The sequence below is a fragment of the Tachypleus tridentatus genome, chromosome 7 (assembly GCF_004210375.1).
Source record: "Tachypleus tridentatus isolate NWPU-2018 chromosome 7, ASM421037v1, whole genome shotgun sequence".
Lineage (NCBI taxonomy): Eukaryota > Metazoa > Arthropoda > Merostomata > Xiphosura > Limulidae > Tachypleus > Tachypleus tridentatus.
Window position 1 is genome coordinate 9816528 of NC_134831.1, and position 22051 is coordinate 9838578.

The window sequence follows — 22051 nt, forward strand, 5'->3', positions numbered from 1 at the left end:
AGCAAACCACCAGAGTAACAATAGCTGGTGCTGAGTATGGCTGTTAGTGTGTTTGATGTGAACTTAAACATGTTACATTGCTGACTGTGATTGTTGCTATGTGTAAAATGTCTTGTGGTGTTAACTTGAATTATGTGCTGTTAGGCTGATGACTGAAACCTTGTTAGTGGTTATAACTATCTTATAAGTAAATATAGATCTTTTATATCTAAACCTTGTTAGTGGTTATATGTTTCTCAAAGGTTTAGATATAAAAGATCTATATTTACTTATAAGATAGTTATACAGACAGTTCATAGTCAGCAAGCTACATTAAACAATATATATGATAATATTTCTATAATTGTAACATTCTAACGTTTTATAAAGAGGATTTAAAGCATGAAATAATGGAATGAAGTGAAAAGCTTAGAATCTGTGTGTAGCACAAACATAAATATTAGAGTGATTTTATTGTTTTAAGAATTCTATTTGATATTAAGAACAAACTTAAAAGAGAAATAAAGTTATTATTAAGGGTAGTGAGATGAGAGTAGGGTTACTGTAATTGAAATCTGCCATGTTTTGTTTATGAACAAATGGTGATTATGTGAAATTTAAGCTTTCATAATGCTCGAGTTACTGACCTGTTTCAACTTTTAATTGGTTTTCTGTAAGTTAACTACTACATAAAAACACCTATATGGTTTAAGCCTTTCTAATACCTTTTTGTGTTTTGGTGCCATTTTTTTCTTCCTTTTTTACCGTAGAACATGTATCGAATGATAAGAATTAGGTAAGAAGCTTCATTTTTCATGGACTGTTTTGATATTTCTCAACTGTGTGAGGAAATGCATATTATTTCACGTTCTCTCTGTTGTTGTTTCTCTGTACGACTTGTATGTTTATATTAAACATGAAATATTATAATATGTTAAATTGTTTATATGTATGTAATATATATTTTGATCTTCACAAAGTGCATGCATTATTATATCTGACATTACAAATGTAAAATAGAATTATTGTTAAAATTTTAGCTTGTCCAACTACACCAGTAAGAAGTTTTCCATACATGCAGAAGGACTCTTCTCTACATTTACCTTTGGGGGAAACCCAGATAGTTCAAGAAGCAGAAGTGGTAAGACATGAACCCTAGTTTTCTTTAGAATTTCAAAATGTTTAGTAAGTCTGGCTGCCATTCAAAAACATTGCACTCTGTAGATTCTGTAGAATGTTTAATTTCAAGAAATATCTCGAGTGACATATTCATGCTGTGATAAATGTTTACTCGTAAAACAGTTCCACAAGATATGTGGAGAAATTTAATATTCCTGTGATAAGTGTTCACTAATGAACTTCCTCAGCACCAGCTGTAGTCAATAATTTCTTTCTACTCATTCAAAGTCTTTAGAAGTTTGTTACTAATAACTTTTAATATATTATTTATATCTTCATAAAATTTGACAATCTGTAGGTTAACATCATGAGTCTTTCACATGCAAAAGAATTGTATTTTCAATAGAGTACTTTTAACAAACTAAAATTAAGATTTATCCATTAATACATTGGTATTTGTTCTGAGTAGTCTGTATACAAAGGAATTTTAATCTTAAGATTTAAAAACATTTTTCTCATCTCAAAAATTTCAAATTTCATTTGTGTAATCACTAAAACATCCTAATTTTATTTTATCAGATATTTTATTTACCCTGACTTGAAACAACATTGATCAATATGACTAACCTCGTAACCACAAAAAATATAACATGAAACACCATTTGTTTGTTCTAAATAGTTTTAAACTTATAATAGTATACATCTATTTATAATTAAACTTTATTATTTTATTGCACTTGTAATTGCACTTTGAATCATGTCTAATTACTATTTGCAGCATTATGTATAAGTTATATATCACTTGGGAAATGTGCAACTCATGTTACTTTATTGAATTACTATACCTATGAGCGACTCTCATCTGCTTACGTGCATGCCTCATGAAACATTTTTATCATATTATTATTTATTTCACATTAGCTAACCTGAAGAGATCCCTATTTTATGCCTAGTTACTCTTATAATAATAAATAGGAAAAACAAGATTTAATGTACATACCTGAGTTGTTTTTTTGACAGCTGTCAATGACATTTTACCCTGCTTTTTTTATACTACTGGTAGTAGTGCATTTAATAATTTTTATTTAAATAAATAATGCACAAAAGAACATAAGATTATTAATATGAAAAATGCAGACAATTTCCTCTAACAATCACAATTTTTCTGGGTTTGTAATTGTGCAACTAGAGCTGTTGCAAACTCATTACCTTTTTCATGGGAATGAAGTCTGTATGGCAAGTGAAATTGACGATTATCTGTTCTGAACACAATATAATGTAATACAGCACTTGAAAGATGAAAATCTTGGCTTTCTATTGGTTGTAGGTAACATGTAATTAAACGTAAGAGTGAACTATTAAAATATCCTGCAAGAGAAAATGTGTAAGGTGGGTGTGGCTAGGGGGTCTCTGTGTGGTAGCTCTGTAACCTAACAAAGTTGAAGGCTATCAGAATTGTGGTTTGTCTGAGTAATGACACTTTTACAATGAGTAGTTTATGTTTAGTTTTTTAGTTTCTGGTGAAAGTAGCTAGATAAAATGTACTGTGTGTCACACTAGTGAATATTCAGGATTTATAAAAATATTACCTTATAGTTTTTAGAACTTAAAACATATACTATTAAAATTTGGATTATTAGCTAAGGTTTTCTGCTATTCTACTTAGTACAATGTAAATATAAAGTAGATTAATACATTTTTGAACACACAGTTTTGCTAAAACACACAGTAAAGGATACCTTCACAAGATACCTAGAGAAATATCATATTTATGTGATAAATTTTCACTAGTTAAACAGTTCCATGTTATACCTGGATACTCTCATGATAAATGTTCACTAGTTAAACAGTTACATGTTGTACGTGGATATTCCCATGATAAATGTTTGCTAGTTAAACAGGTCTATGTTGTACCTGGATTTTCCATTAATATGCTTATTTGTACAGCTAGAATGGAGAGAGGGGTTTGAACCTAACTGTACATAACATACGAGAATGTTTCTCACCATTTTATTTGCCCACCAATAAGATAACACTTGTTAGTCATTCTAACTAGTGTCTCTGTGGACCAGTCAGTTATGTGAAGTTGTTGGAGAATGTGTTCCTTTCTGCATGTCATAATATAATGCATCTTAGGTGATGCCTGTGTGAATCAGTCAGTTATGCACACTTGTTATGATATTGGTTCCTCTCTGCAAATTGCAGTAGAATATATGTAATGGTGCAAATCAAAAGATCTTAAATGATAAAGTTGAAGAAGATATCAGGGCTAGCTAGTCATTACCCTAATGTTTAATTCCAACAGTTCTGAACCCTAAATATGCTTGGTCTGTACCTGTTTCCAAAATAACATTCCAGAGTTGTTTTATGCAAGAATTACTGAAAGCATTGCCTCTGTTGGTGTTACTAGAATGAGGGAACAGTAAGATAACTGTGTCTTTATTGTTGTGAAACTAAGAGAATCATGTTGTTCTGAACTATCATCCTGTATGTTTACTTTTGTCCAAAAGTAAACACATTAAATGAAACTTTAGTTGATGTAATTGACATTTACTGTTCTAGATTCATGCATTACATACAATATGGAAGACTTTCTTGTTGTTTTTAATTTCAACAAAACGATAATTTTTAAACTCATTATTAAGAAAGAGTTTTAAAATATTATATATACTGCTTTGTCAGCCAAAAATGTTCATGTGACACATATATACTGCTTTGTCAGCCAAAAATGTTCATGTGACACAAAGGCTACTAGAGTACCCTGCTATATTTATAGATAACTGTCTTGATAACATGTTTTTTTTAAACAATAACCTTTTTATTTGATGCATATTTGGAACTGGTAAACATTAGGAAGTTTGAAGAGCATATACATGTTCCAATGGCTGTTATCTAGAGAGGATATACGTATTCCAGTGTCAGTTATCTGGAGAGAATATGCATGTTCCAGTGTCAGTTATCTGGAGAAGAATATGCATGTTCCAGTGTCAGTTATCTGGAGAAGAATATGCATGTTCCAGTGTCAGTTATCTGGAGAAGAATATGCATGTTCCAGTGTCAGTTATCTGGAGAAGAATATGCATGTTCTAGTGTCAGTTATCTGGAGAAGGATATACATGTTCCAATGCTGTTATCTATAGAGGGTATACATGTTCCAATGGCTGTTATCTATAGAGGATGTACATGTTCCAATGACAGTTACCTAGAAGGGTCATACATGTTCCAGTGGCTGTTATCTAGAAGTGTCATACATGTACCCATAACAATTATCTGGAAGGGATATAAATGTTCCAATGGCAGTTATATAGGGGGGGGGGATATATATGTTCCCAAGACAGTTTTACTGAGGTGTTACACATGTTTCCATGGCAGTTCTACTGAGGGAACATGTATGTTCCAAGAGAAGTTTCCAGAAGGGGACATGCATGCTCCCTTGGTAGTTCTTGAGGGAATATACATGTTTTAATGGCAGTTTTACTGTGGGGTAATCCATGTTCCCATGGTAGTGAAAGATTTGGGAAAACATATTTTATAGAGTCCATATGTGTGTAAAATGTATTTTAAAAATAAGTTATAAATTGTAACAATAGTCATGACAAATATGTGCTTTGTTTCTTTTGTAATGGCTGTTCATCTGGCTGGTTTTGTTCTAAAGTGACACAGAACTTGATGACAAAAAAAAACTCACTGTACTGTATGTGTATCATGTTAATAACAGTCACATTTTTATTGGAATAACAAAGTTTTATGTTGCACACTTGTATTTTTGTTCTGGTCAGCTTGCACGCTATCGTACACTCACTACTTGACCATTCCCTTTCAGCCCTCCCCTGGCCACGCATTGACGTCCATTGCCGAGGATAGTGAGCACGTGTAAACTGTCTACTTGTGCAGCCATGTGTTAATAAATGTAATGTATTCATCTTGACACCCCACGGCCAGGCCGTGGATCTACTTATAAACTAGTTCATGCTGACTGTTTATTAGTCAAAATAAGGTGTCATTAGTAGGAAAAACAAAACTCTGGGAAAGTGACTTCAAGGAAATAAGAGCTTGTACTCTTTGTTTGTTTTTTCCAGAAACTATCCCTTGTGCCAAACATGTTTGTTGTGAATGTTTTTCTGTGAAGAAAATGTGTATAATTTTTGTCTTCCTCATTAAATGTAGATCTTCCAGGTTTATTTGTTTGTCTAATAAAAAAACTTCCCATGAACCCAAATGACATTTAGATAAACATTTAGCTTGAATACAATGTTTCAAATCAGGAATGAATAATGTTACCACAAGTAAATTAATAACTTTAAACAAAATTACTTTCTCAGACTTAACTCATTACTTTTAAAACTTTCTAACTGTTAGTTTCTTAATGGCAACTTAAGGTTATTTGGTATAAATAAAACCTGAGTTCATTTTTATAGAAAACTTAAAAATAAATTGTATAATGGCTCTCTTAAATAATGTTTTCCATTTTGGGCCAAGTGAAATGGGTCTAAAGTCTTGCTACATATAAAAACTTAGCTTACTTTTAAAACTACTTGGTGGGATGAAAACATTTGTTAGAAATGTTCATTATGTTAATTTAACTCTTGGGTCACTATTTGTATTAAATATTAGTCCATGGTTTTATTTGTTATTTTTAAACATTTGTTTTTGTCCAAAAAATAAAATTTGTAAATTAGAGAATTCTAATAACCATATACTGGATGTTGTTAAAAACAAATTAGGCAAAATATAACACATTTGAGGCCAGCAGATAAGGTTTTCTTTATGGATCTTAAATCAAAAGTGATGCTTCTTTGAAAACATCAGATTCTGGAGAAAGTTTAGAAATTTTCTTGGAGTTGTTGCTCTTTTTCTGTCTGTTTTTTTTGTCTTTCAAAACAACAATTTCAAGTAGAGGAGAATTTTTTAAATTTATTTTAGAAATTTGTAGATATGAAATTAATGATTTATTTGTCAACTTTACAACCATTTCTGTAAGCGAGTTAGTGCATTTGAAAGTCAGTTTATTTTAATAATCGAAAACTGTGATATGTTATTTAGATTATTTGTGATATATGTGGGTTGCTACATAAAGTAGGTGACAACATTCCTGTGCTTCTTTCAGTAGACATTCCTTTTTGTTGATATTCTTATTGAATCTTCATTGTGTATTTACAACAAGGTTAAATATGTGGTATGAATGGACATGTTTACAATATAAAGTATTTATTGTAAGTCTCTTTTCTATTATAATTGGAATAGCTTAGTGACAGATTTCAATAAAAATCTAACTGCAATGAGTCACACATGCCACTCACAAGCAGTATATAGTTCTTAAACGTTCTTTAAAAATATGAGTCTTGAAAAATGTCGACAAAAATAATTAGAAGTAAACCAAAGTTCATTTACTGACATTATTTAAAGACACATAATCTTCAATTTATGTCAGTAAACTGTACATATATGTGTAATAGATAATTCAGCATTGATTAGTGGATCTATATGTTTGTATATCTTATTGAAGTATAATTTACAGTGATTTATAACATAGTTGCTAGTTTTCACACACTAGACCTAACATTTCACAACCTGATCAAACTTTCTGAACCTGCATTCTGTTGCCAAGAATAAACTCATTTATTAAAGCTGTTTGCTAGTATTGATGTTAAAGGTTTAAACAGAAATTTAGTATCTAGTGAATGCTGTTGGTGAGAGTCACAACTTGTGACTTCGTACGTCATTCAAATCACAGTAGCCTAAAGGTTAATACAAAATCATTCTTCTCTGAGACATAGGCTTCAGATAAACTCAGCATTACAAACCATGGATGTTTAAAACACATTTATTAAAGCTGTTAGCAGCTTCTGTGTAAAAACTATGTTTAAATCATGTTTGATAAATCTGTTAGCAGCTTCCATGTAACAACAAGCAATAGATGTTAAAAACACTTTTATAAAAGGTTTAAACAACTTCCATGTAAAAACCTTAATGCTCATATCATGTTTAATAAAAAGCTCTTAGGAGCTTTTATGTTACAAACTATAAATGTTCAGATCATGTTTAATAAAGCTGTTAGCAGCTTCCATGTAACAACCTATAGATGTTTAAAACATGTTTATCAAAAGTGTTAGCAGTTTCCTTGTAAAAACAAACTATAGATGTTTAAAAGACGTTTGTTAAAGCTGTTAGCAGCTTCCATGTAACACCAGATTATCAATGTGTAAAATATGTTTCTTAAAGCTATCAGTAGCTTCCATGTAACAAGAAATAATAGATGTTTAAAACACTGTAAATTGAGCTGTTAGGAGCTTCCATATAATAACAAACTATAGATGTGTGAAATATGTTTATTAATATTCCCAGCAGCTATCATGTAACAACAAACTATAAATATTTAAACTATTTTTAATTGAGCACGTAGCAGCTTCAATGTAGCAACAAATTATAGATATTTAAAATATGTTTATTAAAGCCTGTCAGTAGTTTCCATGTGGCACACTATAAATGTTTAAACACTTTTAATAAAGCTGTTAGCAGCATCCCTATAACAACAGAATATAGATTGTAAAATATGTTTATTAAAGCTCTTTGCAGCTTTCATGTAACAATAAACTATAGATGTTTAAAATAAGGTTATTAAAGGTGTTAGCAGCTTCCTTGTGAAAACAAAGTAAAGATGTTTAAAACACGTTTATTAAAGCTGTAATTGGCTTCCATGTAACAACAAAATATAAATGTTTAAGATATGTTTAATAAATCTGTTACAGCCTCCATTTAACCACAAACTATAGATTTTTAAAATGTTTATTACAGCTGGTAGCAGCTTCCATCTAACAAACTATGAATGTTTAAACATGTTTAATTAATGTGTTAGCAGCTTCTGTGTAATAAACTATATGTTTTAAACACGTTTATTATAGATGTTAGTAGGTTCCCTGTAACAAACTAGAAATGTTTAAAATATCTTTATTAAAGCTGTTAGCAGCATCCATGTAACAACAAATTCTAGATGTTTAAAACATGTTTATTAAAGCTGTCAGCAGCTTCCATGTAAGAACAAACTATAGGTGTTTAAAACGTTTATTAAAGTTGTTAGCAGCTTTCATGTAACAACAAACTATAGATTTTTAAAACGTTTATTAAAGCTGTTAGCAGCTTCCATTTAACAAGAAACTATAAATGTTTAAAACTCATTCATTAAAGCTGGTAGCAGCTTCCATTTAACAAGAAACTATAATTGTTTAAAATTCATTCATTAAAGCTGGTAGCAGCTTCCATGTAACAGTATAAATATTTAAAATATATTTATTGGAGCTGTTAGGAGCTTCCATGCAACAACAAACTATAGATGTTTAAAACACATTCATTAAAACTGTCAAGAGCTTCTATGTAACAAAAAACTATAGATGTTTGAAACACAATTGTTAAAGCTGTTAGCAGGTACCATGTAACAACAAACTATAAATGTTTAAACCACATTTTTTAAAGCTGTCAGATGTCATACTTAATGTATCCCTCTACAGCTAGGTGTAAAACTTATCATGAAAATATTCTTGATCATATTTGTTTTGGTTTTCCCCAGTAGATTGCCAATGGAAAAAGCTTGTTCTGTTAAAGTAATGTGAAATATAAGTTTTATACTCATAGTTTCATATCAACAGATATATTTTAAGGTTAATATTTCTAACCTTCATAAACATATAAGGGCTGTTTTTTAAGCATTGACTGTAGTTTACTGACACATTCTTACTTTAACTTCTAAGTGTCAAATACTGCTGACCATTTTGATATATGAGGTTGCCTCATGCTTGTTGAATACTTGTTTTTTGTTCATAGTTACCTCTGAATAAATAGCTAATAATCATATGTATCTTTTCTATAAAACATTTTTAACACCTGGAAGTTTCATACTTAGGAAATACTTAAATATATTATTTCTGGTACAGTTTATGCAATGCAACTGGTCACAACTGTAACTGCATCTCTTCAACTGTTGATTTCTGTACCCATGTGTCCTGTTATATGTACTTTGTATATCATTTTATTTCACTTTAATACTGTTATTGGTAAATACCTTTGTTTAATTATTCTTTCACCTATGATATTGTTAAAATGTTATTCAAAAACAACTTATTACTGTTCAACTTTACATTATTTAAAAGACATTTTATGGCTAAGAGAAATGAGTCAGATTTTATTATTATCAGCTAAGTTTCATGATGTAGTTTATAATAAAAACACATTATTATTAATACTCTGTATTTGTATAACTTGAGAACAAAGAAGTTTATTGTTCTTGTTAAATATATAAAATAAATCCAACTTGTGCTGTATTTCCTGGTTTAATTCACAATGACTTTTACCTGTTGATGTATCTTAAACAGTTTGAAATAAAAGTGATACTAAAGAAATTACTACAGTAGTTTATTTGTAACATGTCTTTATGTAAAGGATCAGTTAGTCTATCTAGTTTTTATTTAATGTCACATTTGATGTCCTTGTTACATATGTAGTGTGTCATGATGTAAAGGATCGATTAGTTAGTCTATGTAGTTTTTATTTAATGTCCTTGTTACAAATGTATTATGTCATTACGTAAAGGATCAGTTAGTCCAAAACCTTTTATTCAATGTCACATCTTATGTCCTTGTTACAAATGTAAAGGATCAGTTAGTTATTCTGTCTAGTTTTTATTTAATATCATATCTAATGCCCTTGTTACCAGTGTAGTGTGTCATTATGTAAAGGATCAGCTAGTTTATCTAGTTTTTATTTAATATCATATCTAATGCCCTTGTTACCAATGTAGTGTGTCATTATGTAAAGGATCAGCTAGTTTATCTAGTTTTTATTTATTATCATATCTAATGCCCTTGTTACCAATGTAGTGTGTCATTATGTAAAGGATCAGCTAGTTTATCTAGTTTTTATTTAATATCATATCTAATGCCCTTGTTACCAGTGTAGTGTGTCATTATGTAAAGGATCAGCTAGTTTATCTAGTTTTTATTTAATATCATATCTAATGCCCTTGTTACCAGTGTAGTGTGTCATTATGTAAAGGATCAGCTAGTTTATCTAGTTTTTATTTATTATCATATCTAATGCCCTTGTTACCAGTGTAGTGTGTCATTATGTAAAGGATCACTAGTTTATCTAGTTTTTATTTAATATCATATCTAATGCCCTTGTTACCAATGTAGTGTGTCATTATGTAAAGGATCACTAGTTTATCTAGTTTTTATTTAATATCATATCTAATGCCCTTGTTACCAATGTAGTGTGTCATTATGTAAAGGATCACTAGTTTATCTAGTTTTTATTTAATATCATATCTAATGCCCTTGTTACCAATGTAGTGTGTCATTATGTAAAGGATCACTAGTTTATCTAGTTTTTATTTAATATCATATCTAATGCCCTTGTTACTAATGTAGAGTGTCATTATGTAAAGGATCAGCTAGTTTATCTAGTTTTTATTTAATGTCACATCCAGTGCCCTTGTTACCAATGTAGTGTGTCATTATGTAAAGGATCAGCTAGTTTATCTAGTTTTTATTTAATGTAACATCCAATGTCCTTGTCACAAATGTAGTTTGTCATTATGTAATGGATCAGTTAGTCTATCTATGTTTTACTTAATGTCACATCTAATGTTATAGTTACAAATGTAGTGTGTCAATATGCGAAAGATCATAGTCTATATAGTTTTTATTTAATGCTGCATCTAATGTTCCACTTATAATGTAGTGTGTCATGTAAAGGAGCAGTTAGTCTGTCTAGTTTTTATTTAGTTTTGCGTATAATGCCCTTGTTATAAATGCAGTGTGTCATTATGAAAAGGATCAGTTAGTCTTTCTAGTTTTTACTTAATGTTGCATCCAATGTCCTTGTTACAAAATAGTGTCATTACGAAAATGATAAGTTGGTCTATTTTTTATTTAATGTCACATCTAATGTTTTGATTACAAATGAAGTGTGTCATTATGAAAACAACCAGTTAGTTTGTCTAGTTTTTATTAATATTACATCTAGCGTTCTTGGTACAAATATAGTGTCTCATTATGTAAAGGAAAATTTTGTCCATCTAGTTTTTATTTATTATAACATCGAATTTAGATTATAAATGTCATCATGGATATCATTTCATCATGTTGAAAACACTAAACATTTACATTATAAATGTCATTATGGATATCATTTCACCATATTAAGAAATACTAAACATTTAGATTATAAATATTATCATGGATATCATTTCATCATGTTGAGAACCACTACACATTTAGATTATAGATGTCTTTATGGATAACATTTCATCATATTGAGAAACACTACACATTTAGATTATAATGTCATTATGAATCTTATTCCATCATATTGACAAACATTAAACATCTATACCATAAATGTTATGGATATCATTTCATCATATTGAGGAACACTATACATTTAGATTATAAATGTCATCAAGGATATCATTTCATCATACTGAGAAACATTAAACACAGATAATTTGAGGGACATTCTATCACATTTACAAACACTTAAGCATTAAATTATAAATGTTATTATGAATATCATTTCATGATATTGCAGAACACTAAACATTTAGATTATAAATGTTATCATGGCTATCATTTCATCATATTGAGAAACACTAAACATTTAGATTATAGATTCATCAAGGATATCATTTTATCGTATTGAGAAACACTAAACATTTAGATTATAAATATCATTTTATCATATTGAGAAACATTAAACACTTAGATAATTTGAGTGATATTCTATCACATTTGCAATCACTAAACATTTAGATTAAAAATGTCAATATAATTTCATCATATTTGAGAAACACTAAACATTTATACCATAAATGTTATCATGGATATCATTTCATCAAATTGAGGAATGCTACACATTTAGATTATAAATGTCATCAAGTATCGGATATCATTTCATCATATTGAGAAATGCTAAACATTTATATTATCAATTTCATCAAAGATGCCATTTCATCATACTAAAAACTGTTAAACACTTAAATAACACTATGTAACACAAATTTTGTTCCTGGATAGTATGTGTTATATCTTAATTGCTTATGTTGTAAAAGTACAGAAAATGGCCATTATTCCCTTCAAACTTTGTTTTTGTGACCTGGATAATGGAACTTAGAAATTAACCTATTTTCTATGTAAAAACTAGCAAATTGACACATTTTCATTTTCATAAGGCCTAAATAAAACAACATATGAATCAAGATGTACATGTATTTATACTAAAGTTATACAAAAATGAATAAAAATGTTTAGAAGTGAGTAGTTTTTCAAGATTTGCAACTGTAATGTTAATCACTTTCACCTATCAGTCCTCAACTATAGTCTCCCATCTTTTTTTCCTTACACACTCCCAGGTCACAAAAGCAAAGTTCTAAGAAACAAATATGTGTTTTCCATTTAGTTTAGGCATAAGCAAATGGGAAATAATACTTTCAGGCTGGAAGAAGAAAAAGTTAAAATTTTGTTACATAGTGTAATTTGAGAGATATTCTATCACTTTTACAAACACTAAATACTTTGATCATAAATAACTTCAAGGACATTTTATCACATTTTCAATCACTAAACATTTAGATTATAAATGTCTTTATGAATATCATTTCATCATATTAAAAACACTAAACATTTAGATTTTAAATGTCATGAAAGATAGTTCCTGATATTGAGAGACAGTAAACATTCAGTTTATAAATGTCTTCAAGAACATCATTTCAACATGTTGAGTAACACTAAATATTTAGGTTATAAATGTCATTATGAATATCATTTCATGATATTGCAAAACACTAAACATTATGATATTAAATGTCATCATAAATATCATTTCATCATATTAAGAAATGCTAAACATGTAGATTATAAATGTCATCATGAATATTATTTCAGAGACATTATATCACATTTACAAACACACTGATTATAAATATCTTGAGGGACATTCCATCACATGCCCAATCACTAAACACTGATTATCTTCAGAGATATTCTATCACATCTATAAACACTAAACACTTGGATTATAAATATCTTCAGGCACATTCTTTCACATTTACAAAAATAAACACTGATTATAAATATCTTCACAGTCATTCTATCACTTTTACATAAACTAAACATTTTGGTTATCAATAATTTCAATGACATTCTATATCATTAACAAACATTAAACACTGATCATAAATATTTTCAAGGACATTTTATCAGATTTACAAACACTAATCACTTTGATTATAAATACCTTGAAGGGCATTTTATTACATTTACAAACACAACACTTTTATTGTAAATATTTTGAGAGACATTCTATCACGTGAAGAAACGCTAAACATTTAGGTTATAAATATCTTCAAGGAAATTCTATCACATTTACAAACACTAAACATTGAGGTCAAAACCATCTTGAGAGACACTATATTCATTTACAAACACTAAACTTTTAAATTATAAATAATTTCAGATATTCTATCACATTTACAAATGCTCAACCTTTATAAAACTGTGAATATCATTTCATATGGAGAAACACTAAAAATTTAGATTATGAATTTCATCATGGATATCATTTCATCATATTGAGAAACAGTAAACATTTATATTTTAAATGTCATCAAAGATATTTTGTCATACTGAGAGACACTTAAACATCTAGATAATAAACGTGACCAAGAATATCATTTCATCATATTGAGAGACCCTAAATATTTAGATTACAAATATCACTACACATTTAGATTATAGATGTCATTATGGATAACATTTCATCATATTGAAAAACATTAAACAATTAGAGCATTTGAGGGACATTCTGTCACATTTACAGACACTAAACTTTAAGATTATAAATGTCATTATGTATATCATTTCATCATATTGAGGAACTACACATTTAGATTATAAATATCAGGGATATCCTTTCATCATATTGAAAATCACTGAACGTTTTTATTATATATATCGTCAAGAATATCATTTCATCATATTGAGAAACATCTAACATTTAGATTATAAATGTTATCATGAATATCATTTCATCATATGGAGAAACACTACATATTTAGATTATCAAGGATATATTTTCATTATATTGAGGAACACTACACATTTAGATTATAAATGTCATTAAGGATATCCTTTCATCATATTGAGAAACACAACATTTAGAATATGTCATCAAGGATATCATATCATCATATTGAGAAACATTAAATGTTTAGATTATCAAGGATATCTTTTCATCATATTGAGAAACACCTAATATTTAGATGCTAAATGTCATCATGGATATCATTTCATCATACTGAAAACCATTAAACACTTAGATAACACTATGTAAAACAAATTTTATTCCTGGATAGTGTGTGTTATTTCTTAATTGTTTATGTTGTAAAAGTACAGAAAATGGCCATTATTCCCTTCAAATTTTTCTTTTGTGACCTGAATAATGACATTTATAAATTTACCTATTTTCTGTGTAAAAACTAGCAAATTTACAAATTTTCATTTATATAAGGTCTGAATAAATCAACGTACGAATTAAGATTTACATGTATTTCTACTAAAGTTATGCAAAAATGAACAAAAACGTTTCAAAGTGAGCAGTTTTTGAGGTTTGAAACTGTAATGTAAACACTTTCATGTACCAGCCCTCAAATATAGTCTCCCATCATGTTTTTGTTATATGCTCCCAGCTAACAAAAGTAAAGTTTGAAATAAAATAGGTCTTTTCCATTTACTTTATGCATAAGTAATTGGGAAATAATACTTTCTGCCCAGGATCAAGAAAAACTTTTGTTACATTGTGTAATTTCAGGCACATTCCATAACTTTTACAAACACAACACTTTGATCATAAATAACTTCAAGAGTATTCTATCACATTTGGAATCATTAAACATTTAGATTATAAAAGTCATTATGGATATCATTTCATATATATTGATGAACATTGCACATTTAGATTATAAATGTCATCAAGGATATCATTTCATCATATTGAGAAACATTAAACACTTAGATAATTTGAAGGACATTCTATCACATTTACAAACATTAAACACTTTGATTATAAATATCTTGAGAGACATTTTATCACATTTACAAACACTAAACATTTTGATTATAAATTTTACTATGAATATCATTACATCATATTGACAAACATTAAACATCTGTACAGTAAATGTTGTTACAGATATCATTTCATCATATTGAGGAACACTATACATTTAGATTATAAATGTCATCAAGGATATTATTTCATCATATTGAGAAACATTAAACACTTAGATAATTGCATGGACATTCTATCACATTTACAAACAATAAACAGTTTGATCATAAATATCTTGAGGGACAATTTATAATACATACAAATGCAAAACATTTAGATTATAAATGTCATCAAGGATATCATATTGAGAAACATTAAACGTTTAGATTATATATATATCATCAAGGATATCATTTCATCATATTGAGAAAGTCTAATCATTTAGATTATAAATATCATCATATATATCATTTCATCATATTGAGAAACAATAAACTTTTAGATTAGAGATAATTACACAAACATTCTATAACATTTACAAATACTAAACAGTAAGGTTATAAATATTTTTAGGTACATTCTATCACATTAACAAAGAGTAAACACTTTGATTATAAATATCTTGAGGGATATTCTATCACATTTACAAACTCTAAACTTTTAGATTATAAATATTTTTTGAGACATTCAATCACATTTACAAGTACTAAACACTTTGATGATAAATACCTTCAAGGATATTCTATTATATTTACAAACACTCAACATTTAGGTAATAAAATGCATTATGAATATCATTTCATGATATTGAGAAACACTAAGCATTTAGATTATAAATGTCATCAATGATATTTCATCATATTGAGAAACACTGAACATTTATATTGTAAATGTCATCAACGATAAGATTATAAATGTCATAAAGGATATCATTTCAATATATTGAGAAACCCCAAACATTTATGTTTTGAATGCCATCTAGGATTTCATTTGATTTTGCTGAGAAAGTCTAAACATTTAGATTATAAATGCCATCATGGATATGATTTCATCATGTTGAGACACACTAAATTTTAGATTATAGATACTTTCACAGACATTCTATAACATGTACAAGCACTAAACACTTCTATTATAAATATCTATAGTACATTCTATCACATTAACGAACAGTAAAGACTTTTATTATAAATACCTTGAGGGACCTTCTACCACATTTACAAACACTGAACTTTTACATTATAAATAGCTTCAGAAACATTCTATCACATTTAGAAACACCAAACATTTAGATTATAAAAGTCATTATTAATATCATTTCATGATATTGAGAAACTACATATTTAGATTAGAAATGTCATCAAGGATATCATTTCATAATTAGATCATATGAGGGGCATTCTATCACATTTACAAGCACTAAACATTTCGATTATGTATATTTTCAGGGACATTCTATCACATTTACAAACACTAAACATTTATATTATAAATGTTATTATGAATATCATTTCATGAGATTGAGAAACACTAAACATTTAGATTATAAATGTAATCAAAGATATCATTTCATCATATTGAGAAATGCTAAACATTTATATTATCAATTTCATCAAGGATATCATTTCATCATACTGAAAACCATTAAACACTTAGATAACACTATGTAACACAGATTTTGTTCCTGTATAGTATGTGTTATATCTTAATTGCTTATGTCGTAAAAGTGCAGAAAATGGTCATTATTCCCTTCAAACTTTGCTTTTGTGACCTGGATAATGGAACTTAGAAATTAACCTATTTTCTATGTAAAAACTAGCAAATTTGCACATTTTCATTTGCATAAGGTCTGAATAAAACAACATATGAATCAAGATTTATATGTATTTATACTAAAGTTGTACAAAAATGAATAAAAATGTTTAGAAGTGAGCAGTTTTTTGAGACTGTAATGTTAATCACTTTCATGTATAAGCCCTCAAATGTAGTCTCCCATCATGTTTTCATTATATGCTCCCATGTAACAAACGTAAAGTTTGAATAAAAAAATAGGTCTTTTCCATTTATTTGAGGGATATCATTATATCACATGTACAAACACTAAAGAGTTTTATTATAAATAATTTCAGGAACATTCTATGACATTTACAAACACTAAACACTTTGATTATAAATATCTTGAGGTACATTCTATCAAATTTACAAACACTAAATACTTTGAATATAAATAAAGTTAAAATATCAGATATATTATTCACTTGTTTGATTTAAGTTTTATCATTATTAAAACGCCCTGTATTTGACATGTGGTAAGATTTCCATCATCAGTATCAACCTTCATGTAAAATACAGAAACACTTCGGCTTGAAGAATTTATGCAAGTGAAGATTAAACTTAAGGTATCATGAAGTTTCAATTGTCTGTGGAAGTGGAACCCTCGCAACAAAACAATCTTTATTGTCTCTGTGCTCAGGAAGAAAGAATGTTAAATGTATAATATAAAAACAATGGACTATTACCCTAAACATGTATTTTCATGCAGTGTTGTAAATAAAAGTAATTAATGTAGAATATAAAAGAATGTTAGAATATAACATAAAAACACTGGACTGTTACTCTAAACATACATTTTCATTCAATGTTGTAAGTAAGTCATTAATGTAGAATATATAAGGAATGTTAGAATATAACATAAACAACACTGGGCTGTTACCCTAAACATATATTTTCATGCAGTGTTGTAAATAAAAGTAATTAATGTAGAATATAAAAGAATGTTAGAATATAACATAAAAACACTGGACTGTTACTCTAAACATACATTTTCATTCAATGTTGTAAGTAAGTCATTAATGTAGAATATATAAGGAATGTTAGAATATAACATAAACAACACTGGGCTGTTACCCTAAACATATATTTTCATGCAATGTTGTAAATAAGTCATTAATGTAGAATATATAAAAATGTTAGAATATAACATAACAACACTGGGCTGTTACCACATGTACAATCACCACAACTATTTTGTTATAATTATTATTGGAAAACTTACAGATGGAGTTCTGTTATGAAATTGTGAATTAGTTCCAGTTAACCTAAACACACTGTCATGAATTTTCTTATTTGTTACAATGTCTTTTGTTTCAGACCCATCTCTAATGTTGAGTGACATCATTCTGAGGTGCTGAAAATACAAAGCTTGAAGAGTACCAGTCTAGTCAGCATCTGTCTTCTTACACATCTTCCAAGGTTACAGTTTCTGAAGTATTCCAGTTTAATGCTAAATATGTAGCTGTTTACAGTCTATACCTTGCTGCTTATGGTCTTTATAAGATTTTACTGACAAGGTTCTTTAAATTGTCCCTTTTGCATATGATTTATTGTTCAACAATGTTAAAATAAGTCATGTATTTATGTGCAATCACACAGAGATCTGATCTAGTTGTCATATAAAGATATATATATATATTTAGAACACAGAAACTGAGTAATCTTAATGTGTATACATGTTTATTATTATTAGTGGAACTTTATAGAGTTCTTGGTTATGAAACCATATGTTTATGTACAGCAAGTGTGGCTTAATTGAAATTTCATTGAGACATTCTGCACGTGTGAAGATGGGTCCAGATATTTTATATATATACACACACAATAAAATCAAAATATTAAATAAATGAGCTAATGTTTTGTACGTGTGTTCATAATGTCCTTTCTTTAGTTACTGTTACAAGTCTCTCATGTTTAAGTCTGCTGTAGTTACCACACAGAGTAAGACCCTCTTGTTTAATTATATTCATAATTTTACCTGTTTTTTTTTCTTTCTTTTCTATTACAGGGAAAAAGGTTTTTAATCTAACTTCATTAAACACTATACATTTCATTATGTGAATATTAAAAATTGTGTTCCCACCAATCTGAATGCACTTTCCTTCCATATTTCAAAGACCTACAGGTTTTGTGGTGTTCCTACAGGAAAGTTAGTTGAAAGTTCATATGTTACTGTCACAGGTTGCCAGTCTTTCATTTTAATAAATACAGGAAAAACTATAAACCTCTCTGCTCAGAACAAAAACACAGAGTAAAAGAAATTGAAATCCTCATACAAGTTCATATTCACTGTTCATGAACTATTTTTTTATGCTGCAAACCTAATTTTTAAAACTCAGTTATAAGACCTTTAACAGATTTAGAGTCATAAACCTTAAGGTGAATTTGTTGTGATTTTGCAGCTAATTTTCAAAATAACTTAGTATTCTCTCATAATTATCCAAGGTCTCTATAATCACAATAAGAGCTTATAAGTGAAACTTAAAAATGTAGTTAATAATTCATATTTTAATGGTACATACTTTTAAAATTCTTAATTTCATAACACAATATTTTAAAAAATCCTGAACCACCCCTTAGTGTGAGAATTGTGACATTTTCTCTCTAGGTATCCTCTCTTCCCCAATTTATTTGCCATCCCTTCAAGAGTAACGAAACTTAACATAAATTACTCATAATATTTTCATCACTTAGGCAAAGCAGAATATTCAGTCTTCAATATTATTTGGTTACACTGTAACAAAATAGAAAATCAGACCACTCTTTCAGAAATTGTCAATAATTCTCTCTGATGTTCAATGTTATATTATTTAAAACCAGTAGAAAGCCAAAGTTTTAAATTATCAAATGACATATCACATTGTTTCCTGCATGAATAACTTTCAATATTGGTTTCAGTACAAGCTTCATTCCCTTGGGAAATATGTTGATCTTCTTATATGGATTCATAACAGCTCTTCTCACACACTTGGAAAGCTAGAAAATTTTCAGTAGTCATGGGTTATTGTCTGCTTCTTGCATGTTGTTCTTTAGTGAATGATTTAATCAAATAAAAAATTATTTAGTGCAGCACCACCATTATTATAAAAATGTAGGGTTAAATATCATTTACAGCAAACTAGTTCCTCACTTCCTGTTCTTTGTGTATATTTATTTATTATTAAAACATGTCAAAATAAAATGTAAGAATAGGCTTTAGCAACACATCATCAAATTACATGGGCATTAAAATATGTTTTTTGCATGATCAGAGTGAACGAAATCCTCACATTTGTTGTGCGGATTATAGTATTTTCAATCTTTTAAATCTATTCTTTAAATTCCAATGAGCACTATTATTTATGCATTTTGGACAAAGTTAAGGATTGTAAAGGTTACAAGTTTTGTGTTAATGGTTACAGGTCTTGTATTTTTCTGTAATATACCAAAGGTTGCTTGTCTTATGGTGTTCCCCACAGGAAAATTATTTAATTTTAGGTATTAAATTTCATAAAAACAATGACAACTAAAATTTTAATCCTGTGTCGTTCATTGTTTTCGTACATTTATATAAAAACCTTTTTAAGTGTTTAATAAGGTACTTGTTAAGAGTTTAGTTACCTGTTGCTTCATGTTTTTGGTCTTCTTACCCAGATAGTTTCTAATTATGTACAAATAAAACCTGAGATAGTCTCAAGGTTTGTTTTGAGTCTTTAGCAATTACTGGAGAAACTTAAAACATGACATTCAACTGCTTGCACATGATGGTTTTCACCCTTGTTTTAACAGCTGTTTGCACTATATATATAAATGTATATATCTTACAACCATAATTTTTTAAGGAAAATAAAATGCATTAAAACTAAACAAAATAGGCTGCATTTTTTAAAAAAGATCCTAGGGTACAACTTACAACATGGGATTATAAAATGTATCCTAGGTTCTGGAGGTGACTGAAGAAGTAAGACTCGCACAGAATAAACATAATAAAAAGATAAAAATGTAGTACTACCATTTGGGGGTCAATAAGATGAAACTTCCCTCTTGAAGTAAGCATTCCTGCCCCAATATGGTAGAGGTACTAATTAATGTGACATTGAAACATATCAGTATACAAAGTTTACTGTGACTGTACATCCAACTAAAGTAGTGCCAAGTTCTTAAATTACCTTATTATTAATTTATAGTAAAATGTCTGATTTTTATTTGTTTGATGGCTTGAGCACCTGCATTTTGCTATCCTAATTTCTAATCTAATTATGTCTGTTTCTTACATGAAAGCAGCACCAAATTGGAGGTTAAGACTGATAGATGGTGTATTCCCATTGCAATGTGGGTCCTACTTCCACAATGGAGTTCAAAACCTAGGATACATTATATAATCCCATGTTGTAGCATGTACCCTAGGATCTTTTTTTAAAAAATGCAGCCTATTTTGTCTAATTTCGAAGTGTTTTATTTTGGCTTAAAAATTGTGGTTATAATATAATAAGTCAGAGGTTGGGATTTGCTGTTTCAAATGCAATCCTTCATGATTTTGTTTACTTATTTAACTTCATCTTTGGCTTATTGATTTCTGGTGTTAAAGCAAACATACTGAAGTGATTACCAACTTACGATGTTTTTAAACCCTGTTTTCAAGCATATAAAGCTTCACTGTGTACGTAAAGCTACTAATAAACTCAAAAGATGCATGGAACTGTAAAATCGTGTGTCGGATAGACAGCCTTACTGTCTTGTAGGTAACAAGTATGTCTAAACCGAATGGTTTTAGTCTGTTACTTGTTACCTGACACAGTTCTAAACTGAATAGTTTTATTCTGTTGTTGGTTTAGAACTGTGTCAGGTAACAAGTCCAAACTGGATAGTTTTAGTCTGTTGTTGATTTAGAACTGTGTCAGGTAACAAGTAAGTTAAAACTGGACAGTTTTACTCTGTCGTTGGTTTAGAACTTTGTCTGATAAGAAGTCCAGACTTGTAATGGTAAATTACTGTTTATGTTTTATCTAAAGTTATATAAAAGTCATTTGTATTATGATTAACC

The 22051-nt window shown here is 28.8% G+C and overlaps 1 protein-coding gene across 14 annotated transcripts in view; it reads left to right on the forward strand.

Moving 5' to 3' along the window:
- LOC143255075 (phosphatidylinositol 4-phosphate 5-kinase type-1 alpha-like) overlaps positions 1–22051 on the forward strand; it is a 92622-nt gene that overhangs the window by 69832 nt on the left and 739 nt on the right. For 5 of the 14 annotated variants that reach the window (XM_076510145.1, XM_076510152.1, XM_076510154.1 and 2 more), the window contains 2 exons: positions 1020–1120; positions 18346–18892. In XM_076510145.1, the coding sequence (XP_076366260.1) occupies positions 1020–1120; positions 18346–18357 (113 nt within the window). In that variant the 3' untranslated portion in view covers positions 18358–18892. Of the gene's footprint in view, positions 1–1019; positions 1121–4921; positions 9479–18345; positions 18893–22051 lie in introns of those variants that run through there. The other 9 variants (XM_076510142.1, XM_076510144.1, XM_076510143.1 and 6 more) reach the window with 6 other exon arrangements.